This window comes from Candoia aspera, chromosome 11 (genome assembly GCF_035149785.1).
Source record: "Candoia aspera isolate rCanAsp1 chromosome 11, rCanAsp1.hap2, whole genome shotgun sequence".
In the NCBI taxonomy this organism is placed as follows: domain Eukaryota; kingdom Metazoa; phylum Chordata; class Lepidosauria; order Squamata; family Boidae; genus Candoia; species Candoia aspera.
Genome location: NC_086163.1, coordinates 25,031,354 through 25,058,531, shown reverse-complemented (window position 1 = coordinate 25,058,531; position 27,178 = coordinate 25,031,354). Strand labels below are relative to the sequence as shown.

General features: G+C 57.0%; 1 protein-coding gene across 1 annotated transcript; it reads right to left on the bottom strand.

Moving 5' to 3' along the window:
- Positions 1 to 4,929: 4,929 nt before the first annotated feature.
- On the bottom strand, positions 4,930 to 26,931 carry TANGO6 (transport and golgi organization 6 homolog). Its single transcript, XM_063312773.1, has 18 exons — positions 26,787 to 26,931; positions 26,035 to 26,636; positions 25,637 to 25,753; positions 24,736 to 24,886; positions 23,778 to 23,914; positions 22,989 to 23,151; positions 22,192 to 22,274; positions 21,192 to 21,304; positions 20,904 to 21,080; positions 20,405 to 20,531; positions 18,472 to 18,651; positions 17,380 to 17,514; positions 15,527 to 16,009; positions 14,710 to 14,767; positions 12,081 to 12,212; positions 8,407 to 8,558; positions 6,608 to 6,721; positions 4,930 to 5,191 (listed from the first exon to the last, which is right to left on the bottom strand). The coding sequence occupies exons 1-18, from the start codon at positions 26,914 to 26,916 to the stop codon at positions 5,015 to 5,017; spliced, it is 3,231 nt and encodes a 1,076-aa protein (XP_063168843.1). The 5' UTR covers positions 26,917 to 26,931; the 3' UTR covers positions 4,930 to 5,014.
- Between the last annotated feature and the right edge of the window lie 247 nt (positions 26,932 to 27,178).

Below are 27,178 nucleotides of genomic sequence, written 5' to 3'. Positions count from 1 at the left end.
AGGAAATCGCAATACCCATAAAATTACAGTGGAAAGATCTGCAACAAAGGAGTTCAAAATCCAGACAGGCAAAACTATTATTAGATTGTGTGTTCCCACCTCCCTGCCTCTTTCCTTTCATTGTTTGCATAAAAAAGCAGCTCCTGACTTGGTTAGCCCAATTTAAGCCAACTCCTTGCCTTGATATACGTCTGCTCAAGGCCAGGAATTGGCCTAAAGACTCCTTGGCTGAGGCACATTTGGGTTCCCCTGAGATGACATACCAGCTTCCCCAACCTGGCACCCTCCAAAAGTGTCAGACTTCCTTCTACGTCCCCAAACGCTATGCTTGTGGGGGATCATGGACACCTGTCCAACACATCTGGAGGACGTGGTCGGGGAAAGCCAAGTCACATTTGCTTCATAATCAAACGCTGGGTTCAGGTCTTTCCTATGTCCTAAGCTTTAGAACAACGTGTAAAGAGCTCCTCCCAAGAAGCAGATTCTGTGCAAGCAAGAGAGAAGTTTGCCCAGATTAAGTGTGGCTTGGCTGGGCCGCCATGGCTTCCCTTGTGCCGGAAAGCATCACGATCACGCGCTTGGACAGGAGAGCCGCCTTCCAATAAAAGGCTCCGCTTTCAGGACCAAGCATCAGTCAAAAAGCACTAACCATCCTCAACTACAGTTACCGTACTGCATTTATGAAGTGCCAGCAAGGGAGAGAAACACAGATCCATGCCAGAGGTCCTGCAGGAAATGCACAAAGCTTAGCTATGTTCCAAGGAAATGAAGTGCAAGAATGCAGAGGCAGGGGTTGGCTGCTTGGTCTGGTGCAGATGGTCAGAATTAGCTCTAACCTCCATTAGGTACTCACCCAGCAGGGTCTTTAGGGGTGCTCCTTATTGGTAATGAAGCCCCTTTTAGTTGTGTGGGTACAGAGAGAGAAGAGGAACTAGCCAGCCTTAAAAGGGTAACAGATGATTGAATGTGTGTTGAAGGACCTACAATCCCCCCCCCCAATTTGAAGGATTAATACTCTGCAGGGGACATTTCTATGCCCTTTAAGCATAAAAAACCCTGTAGATAATTACAGAAATTAAGCTGACGAGCTTGATATTCCTCCCAATGGAGCCTCCAGTACTTGTGGGCCTTGCACAATCCAAGTGCTGGGACTTCTCTTCTGTTCCTAAAATCACAGAGCCAAAAAGGCAGCTCAGGGCCACGTGGCTTCCAAGGATACTCTGAGCATCCCCCTCTCGGTACAGACAGACCCCAAGGCCTGTTTCACATGCCATAGTATGGCTGTAATGCAAGTTGTTTGGTTCTGAGTTAGTGCATTGTGGGAATTTGACTCTTGCAGTTCATTCCATAAACCACAGTTAAAGCAAATTAGAGTGAGCATGAAGCAGGAATCCAACCATGTCCACCTGTTGTCACCACCACACAAGACAGTGCTCAAAGCAAGGCCACTGGGACGGAGCTTTCTCCCACCCCCACCCCTGGTGGGGACGGTGCTTCAACCTCCTTCAGAAAAGGCCCTTCTCGATGCCCACTGCTCAAGGTACCTTTCCTACAAGATCTTCCAGATGGGAATGCTCTTTTCCCTACTGAACAAGTCATCCAAGCATAAACTTTCTAATTCCACAAATTATTTTATTCAAGTCTGCTTTGTTCCAAGTCTATTTTTAGTTTCTACAACAGCTCCAGAAAGATTATTTTGTCTTTTTACAACCCAAGTGTTCGAAATAAAAACGGTCTCTCCCCCCGCTCTGCTCCAGTAAGACTGCCCAGCAGTACTGGCTGTTCCCCCACCCCGCCTCAGGAACAGCCACCCCAACAGCTGCCGAGTCTCCATGGTCCCTTGGCAGGGATGGGGGGCTTCTCAGCTGGCACAGTGCCCAAAGCCCTCCTCTGCTGGCGAGGCCGGGATGAGGTGGCCACGGAGGGGCTGCGGGAAGGCGAGAGCAGAGCTGGCAGCTGCTGCTCCACCTGGGCCTTTGGAGGCCGACAGTCTCTTCCGGGCTCAACAGGAGGACACTGGGGTCCCTCAGACGCACACAAGAGCCGCTGCTGATGGGAGGCTGCCCGGGGTTGGAAACACCAAGCGTGTCCTTCCCGTTCTCGCTTTTCCCTCCCTCTCCTCTGTGGACACAGTCTGCTTATCCCTCCTCATCAGGAGGCCAAAGCACAGCAAAGGAGTACAAAGTAGGAAGCGGATGAAATCAAAGACCCAGACACAGACGTTACGCAGACGCCAGAAATTTAGGTCAACACTGTTACCTCCACCTCTCCTGACTTCTGCGCCCTTGTGAACGCACCTTGTTTCCGCTACTTCCATACGCTTTGTGTGCTGCCTTTTCTGTTCTTACCTTTTCAGGCTCTTACCAACTCCAACCATGGGCTCATAAATGCACCAAACCATAAACCAGAATCACAGCCTCAATGGCTGAATTCACACCAGACGCTAACCAAACCCAAGCCACTGATGGCTTTTGATGGCTTGCTGTGGCATTCCGGGGCAACCGCAGCCACAGGTGCCCTCTGCATCAAGCTCCTTTTTCAGAGGGGCTTCCCTGGTCACCTCCTTCCCTGGCAGCCCAGCCTCACCCCCCCCACCTCCAAATCCAGACTAGTTCCAAGCCTCTTGAAACGCACCCAGGAGCTGCCTTCAAGTCCGGGCCTTTTCTTCAGCTTTCTGTTCTGTCGCAAAGCCGCACCGGAGCCAAAGAAATCCGCCCCCCGCCCCCATGCAGGGATGCACGGAAAGAGCCCCCCGCCCAGTCCTACTCCATGCTTGCTGCGGGCCAGGCTCCCGGGGCTCTGCTCTCACCCAGGAATGGAAGGAGGCGCCCCGCGGGGGCAGGAGGGCCCCGCGGCTCCCCTCCTCACGGCTGAAAGGACGCCCCCACCTACCCCACGCTCCAGGGCGGCAGCGGAGACCCACGGGGTTGGGGGCGTCGGAAGGCGGTCCTCGGCCCTCTGCGCCTCTGGGGGAAGGGGCAGCCTTCCACCCGGGGCGCTCGGCCGCGCCTCAGCAGGCTGGGTAAGGGCAGCCTATTGTGGCCTCTTCCGAACCCCCGTTGAGGCAAGCGTCGGTTTGGAGCTTCGGCCCCTTCCCCGCCGGCCGCGCTCTGCAAGGCGGGCCGGACGCCACGCCGCCTACCCGGCAGGTGCTGCTTTCCCTGCGGCTCCATTGTGCAGCCCGCGCGCCTTACCTTCCGGGCTCCCGCGGCTCGACGCCCGGCAGGGAGAAGGGAAGGGAAGGGAGGGGAGGGGAGGGGGGAGGGGAGGGGGGAGGGGGAAGGCAGGCCAGGCGAGCCCTTCCCGGCCCCGGCCCGCTCACTCCGCAGAGGCCCGGCCGGAGGGGCTGCCCCCCTCTCGTGCCCCACTGGCCGCGGCGAGTAGCCCCCGCCCAGCCATCACCGGGCGAGAGAGGCGCCCACCGCGGGCAACAGGCTGGGCCGGGAGGGAGGGAGCCCTTTCGCGAGGAAGCCGCCGCCGCCGCCGCCGCCAGCCCCGGGGGGGCCCTCCGCCGCGGGCCCAGGCACCGCCTCCTTCCCCGGGAGGTCCGCGCGGACCGGCCAGACAATGACAGCCTCCGAAGGCAGCTACTCCGGGCGCCCGCCAAAGGCTCCCCCCCAACCGCCCGCTGGCGCGGCTGCGGTCCCCGCGGGAAGGGCGCCGTCAGCCCCAGCGCTTCGGGTGGTTCTTCTGCCCGTCCTCGCCGAGGGGGAGGCGCTGCCACGCGCCCGGCCCCTCCTCGGAGACCCGGCTGCTTGCTCCGACCTGGCTGGCCACCTGCTGGACTGCAGCCCACCCCACGGGGGCAAGCCAGCCCTCGCCCTATAGCCACCTTTCCCTCAGCTCAAGGGAGGGCTCCTGCCAACCACTGTCCCCCATTACAATAATCCTGTGAGGTAGGCAGGGCTGGAGGAGGACAACTGGCCCAAAGCCTCCCAGGAGCATCAGTGGCCAAGGCTGGCGGAGACCCCCGACCTCTAGGTTTCCAGGCCAATCTCTCTGGCCCCCATCCCCAGCTTGGCCCCCCTTCTTCAAATGTACATACCATTCAAAAGAGACAATAGATGTTGCCTAGTCTGGCAATGAAAATGTCTGCAAAAAAACAAGGCTGAGAGAGCACCAAGGACTCCATTGGTCAGAGGTGGCTGCCTCAGCACTCCCTGGAAGGAAGTGGGAGGCAGTGGGGCAGGAGGCCGCCTTCCGACACTCCTGGAAGGAAAGGGGAGGCTGGGGAATCCCTGGCAGGCCGTGCACACACCCCTGCAACGGTGCCTCAGCCCACAGGCTGGGGAGGGGGAGACCCAATTCCTCCCCCCTCGATCCTGCCCCTGAACGGGGCGGGACTGCGCCGAGGGGGTCTCTCCGCCTGGCCAGGAGCTGCACCAGTGGGCCTTCTGGGGGCCCAATGGCTGCCCTGGCCCATCCCACCCAGCCGCCCCGGAGAGAACAGCCGGGCCCGGGTCGGAGGCCAAGCAGCACAGGAAAAGCCACGGAGGCTCATACTCTCTCCTCGGCCGAAAGACGCTCCAGGAGGAGGGACAGAGATGTTAGGCGGAGGACAGGGCCACATCCTGGGAAGGGTTCGGGGCCAGGGAAGGCCCCTCGGGCTGCTGCCAGGAAGGCTCGCAACTGTAGTGTGTCCTCAGCCCTGCCCAGATCTGACCCTGCCGGCCCCCAGCCAGGCACACTCCCACCCGCCATCCACGTGGGCCCCCTTTCCAAGTGTGCTGTCCCTGGGCTTAATTTACAGCGCTGGCCGATCTTGGGCGTTTCCGTGAGGCTGCTCGAGTGCCCTTTAATGCTGTTCTCAACAGGGGTCACGTCCCCCTCACTTAACCAAGCAGCGTTTGTACAGAGTCTGCCCCACAGGAGCAATGTTCACACAGAAGCTGCCGCACCCACTGTGGGGGCTGGACACCTCTGAGGGCTTTGGAGGGCCGGGTGCGCCAGCCCCACGCTCCATGTGCCCCACACGTGCGTGGCTCAGTTCCGAGGCCGTCTGGCGCGGCAGTCCCTAGGGCAGGACCTCAATCTTCTTCTGCAGAGCCTGGGGGGGGAAGAGGAACTGCCTGAGGATGTTGTCCAGCTCCTCCAAGGCCAGCTGGGCGTGCAGCACGGTGACCTCATCTTGCTCGCAGCACACCACGAACTTCAGCAGGCGGTAGAGATCCAGCAGGACGTCCCGGAGAACCTGGAAAGGAGAGCTGAAGTCAGGGATGCAACTGGACAGCCTGAGGGAGGGCTTCAATGGGGGCTTTCTGGTCTACTGCCTGAGCAGGGCCCTCTCTGAGACCCCAGAATTCTGCCTTCCTCAGCTAATGTTTCTCATCGGCTTGGCATCGGTTCCCTGAAACGCCCAAGGACCGGAGGATCAGGCTGGCTGGTGGGGCTGGAAAGAGCGACGATCCACAGAATCCCTCTAGCCTGGGAGCAACAAGGTAACCTCAGCTGCACCAGATCAAGGGAGAGGCCAGGCCCATTTGAGCACACTCCGCTCTGCGGCCTCCTTGAGCAGCCTCTGCCTGGGGACCATTGGTCAGCAGCTTCTGGTTTCTTCTTCTTGGAGTGAATTAATCTCACAAAACTTCCTGGAGAGAAGGTGTGGACAATGGCCGTGTGCCAGTTCCAGGAAGCTGATAATCGAAGTGGAACGGTTTGAAGAAGGTGGTTCACCTGAGGGACTCTCTCACCTGAGGCAAGGTAATGGAACTTTCTCAGCATTTTGAATTATTATTATTATTTATTAAATTTATATCACCGCCCATCTCCCCCAGTGGGGGACTCTGGGCGGTTTACAATAAAATAACACTAAAAACATAACCACCTAAAATTACCATTAAAATATACATAAAAACAAATGTAAAATCCAAGTGGAGATGGAACACAATCCCTAAGAGGAATGCTGGAAAAAACGAAGTGGAAAGGGTACACAGAATCATGCCCACAGAAAGGCATCATGCTTTTCTCCTAGGAAACTGGGCAGGTCCAAGGGGAGGGGGCCACTCAGGGCTTGTTTCCTCCAAGCCTGCAACAGGAGAAAGGCTTCGTTGACAGGAGGGTATGCCCAGCAACTGGTTCCCTTCCACCTGGCCTGTGCAGAGGGCATTTGCAAAGGGAAAGTAGGTGGGCACAGGTGAACGTAGAAACGTCCTTCTGACAGGGAGGCTTCTATCCCTCTACACAGTGGCCCTGCCAAGGAAACAGTCAGTTGTGTGGGGCCAGGGGAGGCAGCCCCACAACTGCTGAAGTGCCTCTGCTGGGCCCAGCTGGCAGTGAAGATGGAGCCAGGAATGGCTGGCAGCCAAGAGTTGTTCAGCGCAAGCAAGTCCCATTCATCCTCCTCCTCTCTGGAGGGTTGAACTTGGAAGCCTGGGACAGACTCAAGGCGGCAGGAACTCTCCCCAGCCCAAGCCAAGCCCTCCGTCACTCTCTGGGTTTGCGCTTGGCCTGTGGCATCTTCCTTCAGCGTTTGGAAGAGCTGCCTGTGCTGGGGACCAAGCAGTGAGGGCAGGAATGCTCGTGGGCAGCCTCTTGGGAAAGAGCGCCCCTGGGTGTGCAGCTGGGCCGCCAGTGGCTCTACCTTCTCAGAAGGGAGAAGGGGACTCACCTCCACAGCCTTCGTGCTGAGTCCCCGCAGGAGAAGCACCACCACATGGACCGCGGCTCTCCGGACCTCGGCCTCACGGTCGGTTTTTACTATGGCTGCTAAGCAGGAAGCCAGCTGTCGGAGAGAGAGACGTAGGGACCCTTAGAGCAAGCCAAGGATTTGCTAAGGAAGATGCGCACCAGGATGCTAAAGAGGCCACGTGGGACAGAAAAGAAGAAAGCATGATCTTTCTTTGTGCTAAAAAGGGGTGGATGTTCATGGTTGGACCCACTGGGAGCCCTAACCAAGTTATGCTCCAGTAAAAAATTTGAACGTGGTGCTCCTGGTGGTGAAAGGCCACACGCACCTGGGTCACAGCAGCTGCAGAGCAAGAACATGGACCTTCCCTGCTGCCCCCCCACCCCCCGTGCTTGAGTGGTTGGGTCCCAGGGCCAGTTCTGCAAACAGGCAGCAAGGATAGCCAGAGGGATCTCCACCCCCTGCCCTGCATCCTTCCTTCTGCCCAAAGACAGCCCTTCCTTCTCCACACCCCCTGCAGCAGGAGCTTCTGCTGAGTCAGCTGGCACCTGGCCCGCTGCAGAGCTAGGAATGGGCCTCAGCCACACATACGTGATTGGAAAATTGCACCAAACTGCCCACGTGCTGGAGGACCACAGCAGCCTTGGCAACAGGCCCAGCTGCACAACCTTCCTGCGTGGCTCAGATACCAGGACGGTATCCGTGGCTCTGGCTGCCACAGCTTCAGTGTTGCGAAGAGTAGAACAAGGTCCCTCTTGGCTCAGGAGCACGGCTTGATTTCCTTGTACTGCCTAAGCCTTCTTTTTCGAGCCATAAAGTAGCCAACGACAGGAGGGTTTCTCTGCCTGAGAGTGATGGGCAGGGCAGGGTCCACCACTTCAGTGTGGCTTTGGCTAAAGTGGAGGACCATGGCTAGGGCTGGCTTGTGCGCACACACACAAAGGGGTGTGTAAAGTGTGGCTTTCCTCAATCCTCCGTTTAGCTTATGGCTTAGAAGAGTGATGTTGGATCTTTGCTGGCACTGTTAATAAGGAGCGGAGGAACAGGAGTTATTCTGAGTGAAATCCCTTCAAGCACATTGGTGTAAAATGCAGCACGTGCCTCTGCAGACCTGCATCTTGGACCAAGCATCCAGATGTACCAGGTTTCTCATCCCAGCAGGCTGGCCAGGAGACGGCACAATATGCTGCTGCTCTTACTGTGGAGATGCCACAAAAGCGTTTCTGTGCCAATGCCCACAGAGCCGACCCCCCTGCCAGTGCTGGTGGCTCCCACATGCACCACCAGCCACAGGAGTGCTTCCCTGCCTGGATTTGCCACCAGCAACAACTCACAGCAGCGGCTGAAGAACACAAGTGTTCTGACAGCAAAGGACACATCCTCAGCCTCAGAGTCAGCAAAATCTGTCTGCACAAGGGCGCTGAAGGAGGAATTATTTTAGTGTTCGGTTCTCTTGTTTGGGAAAGGAGAAGCTGGGGAAGAAGATAAAGGCTGGAAACAGAGATGCGCCCACCCTGTCCTGCTTCTGATGGCCAGAGCCAGCTAACGTCTCTGGGAGCAGCCTCCTTGGAGCAAAGCCTGAGACCACGAAGGGTTCAACACCTGGCGGGGGGGGCAAGACCTCAAAGCCTTGTGCTGCTGCTTAGTGCTGTCTTTGAAAAGGCCAGGCAGGAGCCCGCCAGGCACCAGAGATCAGCGCCCCTCTTGACTGCATCACTCAGAAGGCTGCAAGACTCCAGCCACAGCATTGGAGAGAGACTCTGCCCCGACGCAACAGATACCTCATGGACCACAGAGCCCAGCTGAAAACCGAGGATCTGGCACAGCTCCCCCAGGTTGGACAGGCTGCTGGCTCTGAGAGAGCGGTCAGGATCTCGGACCCCCCGCAAGAAAGCATGGATCAGCGTGTCTCGGTGCCGGAAGACCAGATCTCCTGCGAGAGAGAGAGGAAAGAGAAGGGCCAGATTGCCGAAGCAGCACTTGCTGTTGGTTGTCAGAAGGGACCTGCAGCGGGGTGCAGCCGGTCGGTGAGGCGAGGGGTGGGGACTGCCAAGCAGGCAGCTGGAGAAGTGCCAGAGCAAGATGGGCAGGGACAAGTTTGCAGATGAGCCGGGTGCAGTAAAGGGGCCTCAGTCCTTGGTGCGGGGAGGAAAGCATTGATGGAGGAGCTGTTCACGGAGACCCCAACATTGTGTGCTGCTCCTGCTTGGCAATTTCACCCATGTAGCAAAGAGGCACATCCTGCAACCTGACACCTCCTGAGCAAAGCAGCGCTCCAGTTCTCTTTCCTGAGCCAACTGGGCACAATTGTAAATTGCCCAAATAAAATAATTCTCCCTCTCCGAGCCAGCACACAGAAGCTAAAGCAAAGATGACCAGCTTCAGCCTCAGGCACTAGCTGTCTTTCCCAACCCCCCCAAGCTGAACAAAATTAGCCTGCATCCCACAAAACAGCACCATCCCCGAGTTGAGGACCAGGGCGCCAGGCACATCTTCTTAAGCCTCACGGAGTGCGGGTAATTATGGCTCTTGCCTCCTAAATCACAGACTGTCCTCTCCCTGCAAAGCGGCTCAGAGAAGGGCGTTCCCCAAACAAGGGGAGGAGATGTAACGGGCTTCTGCTCAGCCCACCACGCAAAACCTTCAACAGCATGTTGACAGAGAGCACCTCGTCCTTCACCTTTTGTTGTCTGCAAATAAGCAACTTCCGGAGTTTGGCCAACATGGCTGCGCTGGTCCTGCTCCCAGGACGCTGAGGAGCAGCGAGAAGCTGGCTTGCCTGTGCATCTGTCCTCATGGGGTCTGTGACACTTGCAAGGTGACGGGGCCAACAGAACCATGAGCAACCCCAGCTGTGCAATCCGACGCAACTCTGTCCAGCTGAGTTTCCGATTCCGACTCTACTAACTTTTCTCACCACCACCAATGTGCCGGTGGCACCTTGCCTATCAAAACCATGGCAGGTTCTGGTCAGTCAGGTCAAATGGCCAAGCAGCCTGCTCTCCCTCGCCAAGAGTCCTGGTCAGAAGCGGCAAGGCAGTGGGGCTGGCGTCCACCCGTGGCTATTTCCAAATGAGAAGGATTTTGCCCCAACGTATATAGGCTCCGATGGCTGGCGGCAGGGCCCTCCTTTGGGCCAGTGGCTGTATCCCCTTCCCCACAACCACGTGGAAGAGGAAGGCCATTGGTAAGAACCCAAGTTCCTCAGTCAGAACAATGCTGCCACGGTGCCAGTCTCGCTGTGGCCCAGTTGAGTAAGTTGGCCACCCACGGCCCTTCCTTCAACCAGAAAGGCAGAAGGTAGCCCCAGCCCTCTGCAGGAGACCAGGGTCTTCTGCATCAAGGAGGACGACTCAGGGAGGTGCCACAACAAAGGAAGGTCTTGGAGAATGTGAGGTAGACCCCAAAATAACATTGCAGCACTGAAAAATGTGAGGACAAACATCAGGCTTAATTTCACCCATAGATATCCAGGCTGGTCAGTGCCTGCCAAGTAGGGGGCCAAGCTGGCAGCTGTGCCAGGAGTGCGTCTGCTAGGAGCACTATGCCCAGAAAGACTTTGGGCAGTGTCTGAGCCCAGCCGACTCCCTTGCCGGCTGGACAAAGCGCTTGGGCTCACGGAGAAGAGCGGAGAAGCTGGGCAGAGGAGTCAGGATCCTCCTGAAGGCTCAGCCAGGCAGGACCCTCACCCCAAAGGAGATGGGGAGGGGACGCGCAGTTTGAAGAGACACAAGCCCAAGACCAGAGCCCAGCAGCCCGGGGAGCAATTCCAGGATTGTCCTTAGAGAGGGCCCTCTGCCAGCAGCAGCTCAGTGCCTCCAGAAGCCAAGGGAATTTCCAGCCCGGGGTGGGAGTGGGGGCAGCTCGGAGAGGTAAGATGGCAGGTAAGATGGGGTGGAGGGTGGAGGTGGGGTGGAGGGAGTGGGTGTGAAAGGCCCATTGCCTGGCCCAGGAAAAGGCATGCAGGGTCAACCCAGGATTTCCCAAGTCAAGGGGTGGCTCCGTAATGCAGTGTTGCTCAACCTTGGCAACTTTAAGATGTGTGGCCTTCAACTGCCAGAATTCCCCAGCCAGCCATGCTGGCTCCCTTATAAGACAGGGAGTCTGAGAGCCAGGAGGCATCCCCCCAGTGTGGTGGTCAGCAATTCACACCTGCAAAAACAAAGCAGTGGCTGCTGTCTCACTGCAAGGAGCCCAGACCTGGTCTCTTAGCCCTTTTTGTACCAAACAAGCGGGTGGGACGCGCAGATGGAGAAACATCTGGGCCAGATGGCAGTTTAATGAGGAGTTAGGTTCAACAGCCACAGAAGATAATTAGGCTGAACTGGCTGAGCGAGGGACATGCGTCTGAGGCTGTGGGTCTGTGTGCGGCTGCTCTGGCAATGGGGGTGGGTGGGCGGGAGGCTCCAGGGTCACAGTGACACCGCCAGGCCCGCTCTGTGCCACACTGGATGAGAGCAGCCCTTCAGTCCCTGGCTGCAGCGAAGAGCGAGGGGGGCCCTCACGGGAGCCATCCCAGGATCGGACGTTGCAAAAGGCAGAGGACTCAAGCCCAGACAAGCCACCGAGCTTCCGTCTTGGAGGAATCAGCAAATCTGGCAATGCTGTCGAGCTCTATAAAGGTGCCTTGCAACAGACAGGAAACAGGCAGGCAATTCCTGAATGTTCATTGATTGGGAAACCAAAAATCCCTAAGCCCTCCTGAGATTCAAATGCAAAGCAAGCTCAGAGAAAGGAAGTGACTTGTTCACGGAACCAGCGCCTTGAAAAAGTGGCAGGCTGCCTTCACTGGAGGAGTTCAAGACAGGGGGACTCTGATTTAGATTCCTATGCTGAGCAGGGGGTCAGACTCATGGTCTCAAAGAACCCTTCCAGCTCTAGGCTTCTGTGATTCTACAGCCAAACATGCTTAATTTTCTCTTGCAAAGCTGGGTGCCAGAAGATCTGGCTCTGGGGCCTGAGAGGGTGGATTTCTCCCTTGCTCGCCCCAAAACAGGAGATGGAGCCTATCCTGGGCTGACTCTGCCCCCTTGGCCGCCCGGGAGACGGGTGGTGTGGGGCAGGCCACCAAACAGGATCAGGCCTGCTTGATTGCACACAGGGTTCCAAGGCCCAGGATGGGGAGCTGCCCTGGCAGCAGAGGAAGATGGCAGCCTCCTGGCCTTGACCGTAACTTTGCTTACCCTTCAGCAGCTCTTCTTAGACTGCCTGGATGGGATAACCAGGCCGGGCACCTCAGAGACAGGTGTCCTGGTAGAGCGCTTAAAAGGTCTTCCAAGTACTCCTCAGTCTTCTCTCAAAATGCAGAGGATATGAGATCATCGTCCCCCGTGGACCATGTGAAGAAAAGCCTACCTTCCTGCCCTGGTCTGTCCTGCCCTGAATCATGCCAGGCCATTCCACCCCCCAGAAGTGGCGGACACGAAGCCTCACGGAGATGCGAAGGCCGACTCACCCAGCGCTCGAGTGGTGCGCAGCAGCACCTCCCCCACCTTCATCCTGATCTCTGCCGTCTGGGCGCTCCCGTACTGGGCCAGCAGGAAGGGCAGGACTTCTTGCGGGAAGGCATCGGACAGCAGGGCCACACCTGGAAGTTGGGAAGGAGGAGCACCAGGAATGATGCCAAGGTGGGATTGGCAGCCGGGGGGCCAGAAGCCCCAGATGCTCTTGGCCTGGGACCCGACCGGGGGGCAGAAGTGGCAGAAGCAAGGCGGGAGGCAGCATCTGCACAGACGGTGGGACAGACTGAACCACATGCCCGGGAGGCGGAAAGTGTCCATGGCGGAAGAGGGTCACAATCCCTCGGGGGCTCTGCAACCTGAGGCAGCCTTCCTGAGCTCTCGGGACTTTGACCCACTTCTCCCCTAACGGCCCGGGAGGCCCTTCAACTACCCAAAACGGAGTGCCCACGCCTTGCTTGTTTGAGTATGGAGTCCACCATAAAAACCCATCATGGAAGATACATGAAGTCTACTGTCAGCAGCAGGCTTTGCACAAAGAAGCTGGACTCCCATGCGCCTGAGATAAAATCACAGCTACAACAGCCCAGATTAGCTGAAATTGCCACTGTCCTAGCTCACTATTTTGGTGATCAAAGGGGTTATTTACTTGTTTCTGGCCTTTAAAGCAATAAAATAATCTATGAAACAGCAAGATTTGGGGTGGGGTGGGCACAAGGTATCTTTGCGGGTGCCAAGAGGTAAGTAGGTGGCAAGGGTGGCCCCAGCAAGACTGAAGCTGTCCACTCAGCTGCTTTTGGTTGCCCATTGAACTAGAAATAGCAGAGATGGTTCTGAAAAAAGTGTGTGTGTGTGTGTGTGTAGAATTAGGGGAAAGGGAGTTCTTTCCCTGCATCTTAGCCTCTGCTCCACACCCTCCCTGCCTCGGGGGCACTGCCAACATCACTGAAAGCCAGTCTGGATGCCCGGCTTCTGAGTCAACCACCATGGCATTTATCAGACTGTTGCTGGGCGGCTTTGCTCAACACGGAAGGAGCCGCACTCGGTGCCCCAGGCCCGGGAGCGCCAAGGAGTCTACCTGCAGGACAGGTGGAAGCTCTCCACATGCTTGAGCGCAGAGAGGAAAGAAAGGTGGGGGAGGCTCTTCTGGCTTGGTTTGGCTACTTCAGGCAGAAGCCGGCACCTCCTTGAGCCCCCCCCCCAATAAAAATGGGGTCCAAAGGGATTCCTAACAGAAAGGCTGCAGCAGGAACTGCTGGAGAGTTGAGCCTTTCCGCTGCCTTTGAGCAACGCATGGGGCCGACCCACCTGTCACCTCCATGTTGATCTCCCCAAGAGAATGGTCTCTTTCTATGTTTAAACCAGTGTTTCTCAACCGTGACAACTTTAAGACGTGTGGACTTCAACTCCCAGAATTCTTGCTGGCTGGGGAATTCTGGGATTTGAAGTCCATACGTCTTAAAAGTTGCTAAGGTTGAGAAACACTGGTTTAAACAGTGCTGCTCTCCCTTCCTGATCCAGAACAGAAATCAAGTTCACATTAGTTCCACCGCTCAGCAAGGAAGCACAGGAATCGCACCCAACTGATCCTTCATGCTGTTTGGAAGCGCAGCTGTTGGCTGGGAGAAGGGATGCGTGGCAGATGTCCGGCGAGCCAGGTAAGAGTGAGAATTCCAGGAGCACCATTAGCAAAACCGAAAAGCCCGTGTGTGCCCAGGAGACGCCACTCTTTGTGCTTCCCTTTGGTTGTGCAACCAGCCTTCTTTGGCACAGATCACATCTCCAGAGCCTTGTGAATCCTGGGTGGACACCAAGTGCTGGCCAGGACTAGGGCCTCCAAAAGAGACCCTGCTGCACGAAATGCAGCCAAGGCCGACACAAAACCACTGGGGCAGCGGGGGAGGAATGCATTCTTCTTCCTGCTTCCACAGAAAACAGCAAGGGCGTGTCAAGGGCAATATTTGCACAGCGTAATCCACCCACTGGTGATCTTATGGAATGCCCATGCTTTCCTTCCAAGGAAGTTGGTGAGATAATGCTTCCTTGAGGAGTTGGTGGTTTCTCCAGAAAGGCGACATTGCGCCCAGACAGAAAACAGGTGCAGGGGGCCGGTGAAAACAAGTTCAGTCGCGTTGCACAAACCGGCCCGCTGGAAGGGGACAGCCCGTCCGAGGACCAGGGCGTTGCATCAGGTGGCCGCCTCCGGGCTTAGGTCTCCTCCCCTCCCCAGGATGTCCTCCAGCCCAGGCTGGGGCTGGGGAACAAGCAGCCCCCCATCTGGGAAAAGGAGCAGCAGGAGAGCTGCTTGCTCAAAACCACCCTGTGTCACGAGCACCCGCCAACCCGCGGGAGGCCACCAGAGGAGTGGACTTGCCAAGCTCCGATGTGGGATTACTGGTTCCACTCAGGGACAACCCTCCCAGACCCTTCATTCTTCCCCTATTATCCAAGCCCCCTTGCAAAGCTCCACTAACAAAGATCAGCAATGTACAATGGCCTCCTGCCCCTGCCCCAGGCCCAGCCCAGCCCTCCTTCCTTGAGCGTTTGCTCCCCTCCAAGAGATGCCTGGAGTCTGACTGGGCAGGAAGGGCTTGTGTTATCAAGAGCCAGGTTGCGTCTGCTTACCTTGGATAGCGGAAAGATAAACAAAGGCATCTTTGTGTTCCAGGTTTTCCACAAAAACCTGCAAATTAAAGCCAAGGGTCACCTCGCCGGCACAGCTGCAGCCAATCATGCCCCTCCTGGCCGCTGCTTTCGCAGCTGTGTGTGACATCACCCGCAATGTTCTGAGTGGTCCCGGTGTTTGCCATCTGGAAGCAGCATTGTGGGTTGGACTGGGAATTGGAAATCCTCTAGGTTCTGGGAAAGTGTTGGTGATTGGACAAGGGAATGGGGAAGCGCTTCCCCAAGAGCAAAGGGCTGGCCTCTCTGGCTGCTCACTGAACCTCAGGAAGGGGGGTGGGTGATGCCCAGCAGGCCTGGAAGGGCCCTGCCAGAACAACTGCACCAGCCTGTGCCTCAATGCTCAAAGCATTCCTTAGAAACAGAAGATTGGACCAAACCCTTCCAGGAGGAGCAGCTCCCTCTCTACTTGGGACAGGGGACTTACATACGGCAGCAACAGGCTGGAAGTCTGTGGGGAAGCAGGAAAACAGGGGAGACAAAACCTGGTGCCTGAAAACCTAATCAGGTATGCCTCAAAGGGGTAGGATAGAAGCACCTCCACTGGCCGAATCATCGGCCGACAGACAGAGTTCCCCATGACCAGCAACATCCGCTGCGCTGGTCTTGCGTAGGCCAGAACTCGAGGGAGGCCTCCCATCTTCCCCAGGGAGGCCAAAAGGGGAGGTGGGGGTTCCCTCTCAAGGCTCCGCCCCAGCCACGCACAAACCCTCCACCACAGTCCTCTAGGGTTTTCCCCCAAAGTGCTTCAGTTGCCTACCTTCAGCAACTTCTCCTGCATCTTCAGGGCTCCGGGATCCCTCTGCTCAATCGCCTGGGAGAGGTGACGCAAGGCAGCCGCTCGCGTGGGGACATCAGGGTCAAAAGCCTCCAGGAGAAGTTCCTGCAGGCTCTGGGGGGGCCGGGGGGCAGAGCCTTCCTCTGCAACCGACTCCGTCCCCCGATGCTCCCCCGAGATGCTCCTGGGGGGATTCTGGGGCACGGGTGCCACAGGTCTGGGTGTCTCATCTGGGGTGCCCGTGCTCGCAGTGGCTCTTGCTTGGCCTGCCGGCCCCCCACCGCTTCTGCCCAGGGTCTTGCAGGCAGCGGCACAGATGGCCTCTGTAGAAAAGGCGACGTGGGTGCAGATGGAGACGGCCAGGTCAGCTGCGAGCTCCTGGATGACAGGCTCCGGGTGGACCCGAGAGACGTCCTTCAGCAGGGGCACCAGCTGCTTTAAGGTGGCGAAGTCTTCGGATTTCAGCTTGGGAGAGGGCAGGGAGCACGTTAGCCTGCCACCCCACAGAGGAACCAGGGCCGATCCTGAGAACTTGGCTCTGGGCTGCAGGCAGGAAGCACCGGGAGGTGGCACTGCAGCCCAGAGCCTTTGCTGTGGTTACCGTTATGGGCGTGCGGAGACTCCTGGCGGGGAGATAAGATCGCGCCCCAAGGTGGCAGGTGCACGTGGCGGATGGGATGGGAATAAAGCTACTGCTCTTTCCCCAGCAGGAGGAAAGCGCCATCCCAGGACTCTGGTTCAGGCCCTCGAGGAGCCGGGAAAAGCAAAGTCCACCAAATCCCTGCTGGCAGGGAGCCACACTCAGCCCTGCCCCGTTGGCACATCCTCCCGCTGCCTCTGAGGCTGGCGGATGACTAGGGCTTTGTGGTAGCTGGCTCTCAAACGGGAATCCCTTCTGGCAAGCAGCAGCACCCGGGATCCACGCCAGGGGCCTCGACCCTCCCTCACCCTTCATACTTAGCTGTCGGGTATGGCCAAGAAGCCCTCCCTCCCTCATTTCCCCAGGGATCCAGCGTGTGGGCAGAGAGGGGCTTTTCTCTGCTTGGCCTGGGCATCCACCAGAGAAGCAACACCCCCCCAGCACTCCTCCTTCAGGAAACCACAGCAGGCTTCAGCCAGAGAGGAACAGGCAGCAGCCTGAACACCTGGGACCCTTGGGAGGGAAGGCGGGAGGCAGAGCACCCTGTCTGGAACCAGCCCCAGCAGGCCAAGACTTGACTCGGGAAGCTGACAAGGCTTCAGCCTATCCCAGGATCCTGAACGATCCCCTCCTCCATTCCCCACTTGGTGCTTCAGCTCCCTCAGCACAAGGATGTTCCCCTGCCTCTCAAAGCATCCCCCACCCAGGGAAAGAGAAAGGGCCCGGCTTCTTAGCTGGCTCTGCTGGGCCAGGCTGAAGCTTTTCTGTGGCCAGCGAGAGCTGGGCTGACCCACGCAGCCCCTCGCCTGGCCCTGCTCAGAAGCCTGGCTGGGCTTCACTAACCACCTGGCAGGCGTTCAGGCCTGGAACTGGGCTCCAGGGGGCCTGATGCCGCTCTACAGTTTCCCTCCCTCCAACAAAGACACCTGCAGGTAATGTGGGGCACTAGACCTATAGATCAGATTCAGAAGGTGCAGGTATGGGAGGAGGAAGGGGGTGAATTAGCAGAGATGAGAGAAAAACTGGACTTCACCGACTGAGGGTCGGAATCAGAAATCGTCTAAAGGCAAATTAACTCAGTTCACGGAGGGAGTTTATTTCCACGTTGAACCTTTGGGTTATGTTCTTCCTGCTCTTCTGAGAAACCTTAATGCCTGAACCGATCCTACCAGCAGGCCCCGCCAGGCGCACTCACCTGCATGGCCCCACCTAGCATGGCCGCCACCAGCCCCATGGCCATGCTCAGCGTCTGGGCCTCCACAGTCCCCACGAAGCCTCTGGTGAGACCCGCACAGGCCCGCTGCAGAGTGGCTGCCACAAATTCCACAACCTGTGGATGGAACATCATACCTGAGCACAGGAGCACTGCGGGGACACCTGAAGACACCTGGCAAAGTGCAGACCAGGCATTTATAGAATCAAAGCTTGGGACGGCTATCCCGAGTGGCTGTTTGCACCATGACATGGGGTTTCAGTGGCACCCCCTTGCTGACAATCCTGGGCTATTCCTTCAAGGAACTGTGGAACCCACCTCCAGGAGGGGAATCACAGGCTACACTTCTACAAGAGTGACAGTTCTCCTCTGGCTACCGAGAACCTCAGATGGATCACTTGGTAGGGCCCCCAGGGGAGGGGATGAAGCCTATGGCCAACGGATCCACAGCTGTTGGAGAGTGAAGTGGCAGCAGCCTCCCCGTGGTCTGAAGAGCAGTGGCAGGGAAGTCGAGGTGGGCAGCGAAATGCAAGGGCACCAAGCCTGCCTCACCTGGTGCTCCCCTAAACACGCTGCTGAGAAGGTGCCCTCTTCGCCCCCAGCTCGCAAATGTTCTTGGAGGCAAAGCAAGGACCCAGCTGAGCATAACCGTGTTTTGGCCTTGCGCTCATCTCACCCTCTCCTGGCCCTTGAACGGCCTATGCCCAGCCAGCCCTCCCATTCCTTGACAGCCTTCAGAAGACACAGAGGACAGGAGGGGGCAGATTAGTTTTGCTGCACTAAAGACGCTTGCTTCTTCAGCAGACAACTGGACGCTGTTGTACTTTTGTGGCTCTCGGCATGACAGGCTGGGGCCCCTCCACACAGCAATTTCCTGGGCTTCCCAGAAAGGGTGAAATTAAGACCCTCCCCTGCTGTCCATCCAATGCATCCCTTGAGGAGGGAGAGGTTGCTTTCTCAGCAGCCACCAGGTTATGCAGCCAGCCCAGGCTGACCTCAGGCCAAGCAGCCAGGTTGCCCCATCCCACTGGAGGGACGGGGCTCTGCAGGACAGGAGGTGAGGACTCGACAAACCTGTCTGACATCTGTGAGCAAAGAGTCTGAGATGCCCTCGGTCAGCATGGCCACCACCTGGAGCACCTGCAGCTGCCTCATCTGCTGTGGGAGGGCCGGGTTGCAGAGATGTTTCAGATCCAGGGGGCCCCCTGGCGAAGGGGGCGCGGGGTCCGTCTCAGAGGCTATCTGGGTCAGCTCCTGCCACCAAAGGGGGGCACAGTGGAAGAAGAGAGAATAAATAGCTTGTAGGGTATTTCCCTGGTCATCCCATTTCCCTCAGCAGATGGGGAAAGAAGCCTGTAGCACCAAGCCCGGCTGCTTCACTGAGCCTTTGGGGCCTGAAGGTGGGATGGTTCCCTTCTGAAGGGGAATGGCCAGCGGCTGGATTATTTCCCCAGGGCAAAGTTTGTTTCTTTCCTTCCCTTTCCATTGGATTATTATTGTTTGGTTGTTGTTACAATGTTTTGTATTTTTAATTTGATTCCTGCATGAGGCATGGGGGCCACAGAGTCATTTGTTGATTAGAACCACAAATACAGTAAATCTAGTGAAAATGCAGGAGAGCCAGTTTGGTGTTGTGGTGAAGGCACCAGGCTAGAGACCAAGGGACTGCAAGTTCTAGTCCCTCTTTGGCACAAAGCCAGCTGGGTGAGCCTGGCCCAGTCCTGCTCTCTCAGCCCTAGGAAGAAGGAGGCAACTGCAAACCAATTCCAAAAAAAAAAACCTTGCCAAAAAAAATTCAAGGATTAGTCCAGGTGGTCACCAGGAGTCAAGACTGACTCAAAGGCAAAATACATACATACCTACATGTATACACACACACACACAGATGAAAAGCTGGCACGAGGCTGATACGGGCACTGGGCAGGGCAGCCAGTGAGATTTGAGGGTTTACACAAGCAGAAAGGCAAGCATACATGTAACAACCCATCAGCCAATGAAATCGGTGGCCAAGGTGCTCAGGAGCCCGGTGTGTGGGCCAGGCCCTCCCGCTGCAGCACAAGACCCCCGGGCTTTTTTCCCAAGCCCGGAACTGGAGGCGGTTGTTCAGGGGCATATGAAGGAATTGAACAGATCTGAAACAGACCTTTTTCCTCTTTCCGATTTTTGTTACACCACCTGCACTACCTTATTAAAGATAAAGCGTACAGGTAGGATCCTGAAGAAAGCGGGGATTATTCACAGCTGCCTTAAAACAGGAGACTTCAAACATCCAGTTGTTGACACAGATGATCAAGGGGGAACCGGGGTTCCCTCCCTCCCACCCTGGGGGCTCTCTTGAAGTCTTTCTCAGGCACAGGGCCAAAGCAGCCATCTTCCACGCAGGTGGCAGAATCTCGAAAGGCAGAAAGGTTGGCCAGAGACGAACAGCAGTGGCTCAGCCATGGGACAGGAAGAGAAGGGAAGTAAGCTAAGAGGTCAGCTCCCTCATGCTCATCCTTGTCCCTTGCTCCTTAAATGACACCCGGCACCAGCTGCTCCAGCACGCTAAGGCAGAGGGAGCTTTTTCTTCTTGGCCAAAAGGCACAGTCAAACGCTTTCAAAAATACATGAATAGTTGTCCAGCTCAATAGCAAAAAAATATAGATGGGAAGAACGGTGCTTCATTGGGTACCCAGCTTGCTTCATCTCCAGTCCCTCCCTGGGAGAATCACAGAGCCGGGAGGGGCAACTATCACATCCCACGCCATGCAGGAATCCAGATGTGACCCTGTCAGGGCTTTGATGTTCCGGGGGCCTTTCTCCAGTCACAGTCCTGCCCAAGCCCAAGCCCAAGCCCAAGCCCAGAGAGCCACGGGTCCCCTGCCTGGATTAGGCCTTGGCAGCTGAAGCAGGACCTTGAAGAACACCCCCTGGATCTCTGCAACACGTGCCATACCCGTCCAACTATTGTGCAAGCAGCACGCACACACCCATGCTACGGAGATGCCAGAGACACTCTTGGCCCTACCTTTAAGCAGCATATGAAGAAGTCTCCAGCCAGGCCACCGCTCCGGCAGCGAGACAGCAGGTCCACCAGCTGCTCCAGCCGCCACTGCTCTGATGCAACCTTCTGATAGAGAGCCTCATCCTCATCGCTGCGAAGTGGGAGGGCAAATATTTCATTGAGGGACAGAGAACAGCCCCGGGAAAGCCCATGAGCATCGAATGGCTCTTGCCCATCCTTCTCTGAACAAGCACGCAGAGGCTCCCTAGAAGGGAGATTTTGTTCCTCAGTTACAACGCTGGGCCTCCCCCTGGGGAGCTGCTCCAAAAGGGGAGCCTCCCTAGCTGTGGCCCCCAAACTCTCTGCGCTTGCTTCCTGAGACAGAAAAGGGTAGTGCAGGCCTTCCTGACAGCCCAGTGCCCCACAACTGCAGCCCATCTGGTTCAGGAGTGCCCCCCCAACTTAAATGTCTTCTACAACTTGTTCTGGTTCCTCTCATTGGGAAGCCCCAGCAGTCTCTCACCTCAGGGCCTCCCTGATGGTGGCCACCACGCCCCCTTCGCTGGCCACCTGGAACCGGCAGTGTGGGTGGAGCAGGCGGAGGGTTCCTCTGAGCTCCGCGAGGCCTTCAAGGGCCGCCAGAGAGGCTGGCCGCTCGCTCTTCTCCAGGAACCATAACAAGATCTCTTGGCAGGGGGTGCTGAAAGCAGAAGAGCCAAGGGGGGCATCAACCCCAGTCCAGGGAAGTTGGCTTTGGTTAGAGGCAGCCCACGAACTCCGGGGATTCTCCCACCCAGGCCACGTGCCTCACCGTAGGAAAGACGCGTTCTGCTTGGTAAAACACCAGAGGGAGAAGATGGCCCCCAACACGAGCTGCAGGGAGCCCAAGAGGCAGGGCGAGGGTTCGTCTCCAACCACGCAGACCTGCAAGGGAGCACAAAGGCAGTGAGCAGCTGAGAGAGGAAGAAGAATAGTGTCTCACCGAAAGACTGAGTAGGACAGACCGCATCCTCCTCTCTCTCTAAAATTCCTGCGGAATGAACATGGTTCTAGCTCTTTTGGTTGAGAGCACCAGGCAATGCTGGCTGAGATGGGAGAAACCACAGAGCAGGAACTAAGGAAGAGTTCCGGTGCCTGAGGGCAAGATGGTCCTATCCAGGTTTCTTAGCAGAGGTGGGAGGAGGCAGACAGGAGCATTTATGCACTTCTGCATCGTTTTAACAGATCGCGCATTCCCCTTTTCTTGTCAGGAAATCCCAATACAGCTATTGATTCATATTTGACCCGGGCAAAACTGTCAACCACAAGAGAACTTGGAATCTACTCGGCCTCGTGGCCTGCTGAGCCACTCAGTCGGGAAGTCAAGACTTGGCGCCTTCAATGCCAGTCCTTTAGAGTCCATCCCACACCTCAGACCAGCCTGCCCCGACCTGCAACTGAGCGGCTTTCCAAGTCCCGCTGTTCTTAGGCTTGACAGCATCGCTGCTAGTTGTCCAGATCTCAAAACTGGCATCAGGGACATCTGAAAGCCATCCCAAATGGCACAGAACTCTTGGCCAGGCTCAAAAGGAAATCTTGGGGGAGAGCGACATTTCCTGGGCAAATCCCCCAGGAGCCATTCTCCCTCAGCATCTCTACACAGATCCTCTCGGGGGACGGCCCAGTGTGAGCCTCCCTACCAAGTGGAGGAAGGAGATGTGCGGCCCAACTCTGTTGCAGGAACTTTCAGTCCGAAAGTAAACGTGGGGTCCTTCCTTTGCTGACAATACCCACTTCCAACCTGCACCCAAACAAGTGGGGCTGGTGCATACCTTATACACCGTTTCCAGGCACCCTGTGAACGGCTCCTCTTTCACCAGCACCGTCCCAGCTGGCAGGTCTTCCAGGGAACCTTCTGAACACAACAAAGAAACGGATCGTCAGGTTGGTTGCAGCTAATGCCAGGCCTGTTTTGCTTAATTACGTTCCACGATACAACCAGTGAATGGAACAAAATAGCCCATGAATTCCAGCACAAGTTATTTTTCTGAGAGCCAGCCTGGTGCAGTGGTTCAGGTGCTGGGCCAGAAACCCTGAGATCACGAGCTCTGGTCCTCCCTCAGGCCTGGGAGCCGGCTGGGTGACTTTGGGGCAGGCCCTCTCTCAGTCCAACCCTCCTCAGAGGGGAAAAGGGGGGGCAGCAGCATTATGTACATTGGCTTGAGTTGTAGAAAGCGAAGGCAGGATATAAATTAACTATTTTATTTATTTTAATTAATAGTATTAGTAAAACTTTGGCTCAAATTAGTACATCACGGCCTACCAAGCGTGCCTTGCCCAGCACTGTTTCAACTACTAACGCTGAACTGTTGCAAGCTGCCCAGAATTCATTTTGAACTAACCAGAGGGACACATTTTCGATGGACAGCCCCACCAGAGGACTAACGGGCCTTAGAATCTCAGAGTCACTAATTCCGGTAAAGCAGCCCCTCGAGAAACAAGGAGCTGTTTTCACCTTCAAGAGGACAGAATAAGTGGCCACAAAGGAGCAGGTGGGCTCCTCCTGTGCCTCTCCTGCAGACATCATCTGACTCCCCAGCCAAATATTTTCGAGGGGGAGGGCCATTACCTGCCCCCTCCAGGCAGTGCAGGAGTGGCTCCAGCAGGGGACGCAACAGATGCTTCTCTGCCTGTTGTGGGTGCTGCCTCACCATGGCGAGGACGGTTGCAGTCGCCACTCGCTGGAACTGGTGCGCCGTCAGCTTATCCTGGATGAGAAAGAGCTGCAGAACCTTCAGGAAAAAAGGATAAAACACATGGCTTTATGCTCAATTCACGTGATGCTCACCAGCAACATTCCTAAAATTATGCTTTTTAGCATGCACTCTATCACAGACCTATCAGGAGGGGGCAAGGGCCTACAGACCCCCAAGGATCAGCATTAGTAGGCAGAAACTGCAGAAAGTGAAGACCATCAACAGCTGGCAAAGTCCAGGGCAACTGAGAGTCGCTGTGTGAGAGTGGATGTAGGGGGAAGGCGCTCTACCTCAAGGGCATCCTTCAAGCAGGATCTGCTCTGGGAGTCTGTGTCCTAACTTAGAGCGAAGCACCACACTGAGACAGTGACTTGGTCTCTAGTGTTTATTGAACTGCTCCAGTAGATAGAAAATCCTGCCAGACTGAAAGACCATGGGAAACCCACACAGGTAAACCCCAAACCCAAGGTGGGTCTGCTCTGAGTTTCTTTGAAGGTAAGTTCAAAGCCTCTAAACTACGCATGCATTTCCCCCCCTGGATAGGGGCCCCCTCCTGCTCACCATCAGTACTCATGACAGTCTGGCTCACAAACTTTCCATGCGCCAGCTGGGTTGCACCAGAATGCAAGTCACTGGGTAAAGGGAAGGGGCAAAAAATGTACCTGCGGGCATATCTGTTGACAATAATCCTCCAGGGACAGAGACTGCTGAGGACATGAGGACAGGATCTTGGCTATAGCGTCACACTTCTGCCAGTCAGCCACTGCTGCTTCTGCACTGTTGCCCCCCACAGCCCCAGCTGGAAAGCAAGAGGCTCCATGTTAGACGAGCACAGCAGAAAACAGCCCATCCTGTGACCAGAGAATTGCAATTTCTCCACCTTCCACCAAGCCACGGCACCGATCTGCTAGCTCAGCCCCTTGCCAGACTGCTTTGGATCTTTCCCACTTTCTGCTCATGCTATTTCTTAATGTTTTTAACAGGGAGGTGCAGAAATTCTGGAAATGAACTGTTCTCTGCCTAGAAGCGCTGGTCTTGGGTGGTCTGTGCCAGAACAAAGACATCTATTTTTGGACTTTTGTTCCATGCGTGATTTGGAGGGAAAGTGTTTTGGAAAGTGGGGGGGCAGGCAGCACAGAAAAAGCTAAGGACATTGGCAGCTGGGAGAAGGAAGGAAATAGAAAGTTCTGGGAAGATCGTAGGGCAGGTGGTTTCGTGGGATATGCCATGAAGAGGCTGAGGTGGCAACAGTAGCTGAGGGAGGGGGGAAGGATTGGGAAGATCAGGGCTGGGCAGGGCGGTGGGACAGGCTGCACTGGAGCTGGAGGGGAGGAGAGAAAAGGGGCAACATGCACCGGATTGCCTTATTTGCCCATCTAGAAATCCAGGTTTGGTTCTGGCAAACTGGGGCTGATTCAAAAAGCACTGGCACACAATGATTTGTTCCAGATCCAAAACATTTTCCTGTTTCATGCCTACTCTCGTTTAATGAAACAGGAACTATTATAATTAAATGGCCAGGCCAAGTTCAGAAACACTGGAGCAAACGAGAGCAATTCCTTCTCTGTTCTTGTTACAGCTTTCTAAAGGCATCTTGCTGATTCATCCAGCGTCACTCACCTCCAGCTCCCTCCAGGATGCCACGGATCACGGCCTGAACTCCGCCAGGTTTTAACAGCCTCCCGGACAGCAGGTGCCCACAAAGACGCTGAAGCCAGGCTGGGGCTGGTGTCAGACAACACTCTTTGTTCTGCTTGCTGGGATGGGAGGCCTGAAAAAAGAAACATACTGTATATGCACGGTGGACCACGACCAACCCTGCTGTGCGGAATCCCTCCTTCTGCCTTGCCCTGGTGGGCTTTGACGCTAGGCAACAGAGGCAGCCGATCTCCCCCTTTCCGAAACAGAATGGACTCGAGTTACTTGACTGAAAGCTTCTTCAAGGGCACCGTTTGCCTGGCAGCAGATCCTCAGGATGGCAGCTAACAAGACCGGGTTGGCTTGTTCAGTCAGTTCAGTCAGATTGCATTCCATCCACATTTAGACATGGATGCTGTTGTGCCTCTTCCTTTTCCCCTCCCTCTGATGCACCTGCTAAGAATGCAGAAGGGCCCCTGCTGGATCTCTGACAGGGTCTCTAGTGATGGGCTGTCAAGGAGCAGGCCCTGGGAAAGAGCAGGTTCTGGAGAGCCACAGCTGAAGTGAGCTAAGGTAGCGCTGAGCTACAAGGCCAGACTGGGACTGGGTATGACTCGCTAAAAGGGAGCTTCGATACATTTGGTGCTTGGTTCCTCCTGGGATACTTAGTCAGCATCATGGTCCTCATGCAGGATGGACTCAATGTCATAGTTCAACCACGCTGAGTTTGAGACTCCAAACCATGCAAGTACTAGCCTGGGAACTCTCCAAAAGTGCTTCAGTTATGCAGGAAGACGAGGAGGAAAGATCGGCAAGCAAGCACCCACAGTACGAGCCAACTCAGAGGTTGCAAATCTAGTTTCTCCACGACACAAAGTCATACCCGCTTGGGTCCCCCCTGAAGCAGCAGCAGTTCCCGGATCACCAGGGGTTGGTACGCTCTGTCCAAAAGGCCTCGCAGGGCTTCTCGGCAGCTGCTCTGCTCCTCTTCCGTCAGGCCCTGAAAAAGTCCCAGAGAGGCAGAGGAATAGCGCACAAAGAGATTCCAGGCCTGGGCAACACAATGGACCTTCCCCAGGACCGGCAAGAGGCTCAGCTGCTTTATGCAGCGGCAGGGGGGCCACGGGCGCACCTATGTGAGCGCAGCACTTTTTCACCAGCAGGACCCAAGGGTGGCCCGGCCCCAGACGCTTGGTGGGGAGGCCTTCTGGGGCCCCCCGTTTCATTCTGCCCAGGGGAAACAGGGAGAAGCCCACTTCACTTTAGGAAATGCCCACTCACCTGGGTCTCAGCGCCCACCCTGGCCCTCCTCGCTGGGCAGAAGCCCAGCTGGCACAGCCCAGCCAGCAGGTCGCCTAGGTGGCGCGCCAGGATCAACCTGCCCAGCGCTGGGTGCTCGGCCGCTTCCGTCAGGGTGGCACAGGTGGTGCGGAGCCTCCGTGGGGCCTCGGGCAGGGCGGTGGCCAGGCCGGTCTTGCCGCGTGACAGGGGCGCCACCCCGGGCAGCAGATACGGGCGCAGGCCCAGCGCCACCGCCAGCTGCACGGCCGCCCGCACGACCCCCTCCTGGGCGACGCTCAGGGCGTCGGGACGCAGCGCAGGGGCGCCCCTGGCCTCGCCCAGGCCGGCTCCGGCTGCGGGGGTCGAGGCGGCCACGCGGTCCAGGCAGCGCTTGAGGTAGAGCAGCAGCAGCAGCGCCTGGCAGGCCGCGGCCCAGGGCGCATCGGGGCCGGCGCTCAGCTCCGGGGCCTGCCGGGCCACCTCGGCCCTCGCCCTGCGCAGGGCGGCCCACTGGGGGTCCCGGGCGAGCCTCTCCTCCAGGGCGGCCAAGCCGAGGCACAGCGACTCGGGCAGCTCGGCGGGTCTGGGGACCGGCAGCGGACCTGCGGGGAGAAAGGCGTCGGTGGTCGAGGCGCCAGGCAGGGCACGAACCGCGGCCGGACCCGGGATCGCTACAGCGCGGAAGGCGGGCGAAGCAGCCGGCCGCTCTCCCGCGGCCCGCTCGTCCTTACAGCGGCCCGCTCGGCGCTCACCGGTGCCCGCGACCCGGCCCAGCAACAGCTGCAGGCCCTCCAACGCCTGTTGCAGCCACGCCGTCGCGGCCTCGCTCGTGGGCGCCGCCATCTTGGGAAGGTCGGCGGGCCTGCGCGGCGGCGACGCCATATTGGGAGGGGCCAAAGGAACAGGGGGCGGAAGTCCCGGCCGCCTGCCATTTTGCGAAGATCTAGACAGGCGTGGGAAGCAGCTCTCTTGAGGTCTCGCGGCCAGGGGAATTCTGGGAGTTCTAGGCTACTACTGCCGGCGCAGGTGCCAGACACTCTGGAGCATGTGCGGTTCAGCGTGTTGAACTCGCTTGAACTTCAGACCACAGTTGCATTTGTTACAGAAGGGACAAAATAGGCACTATACACGAGGCCAGCGTTTC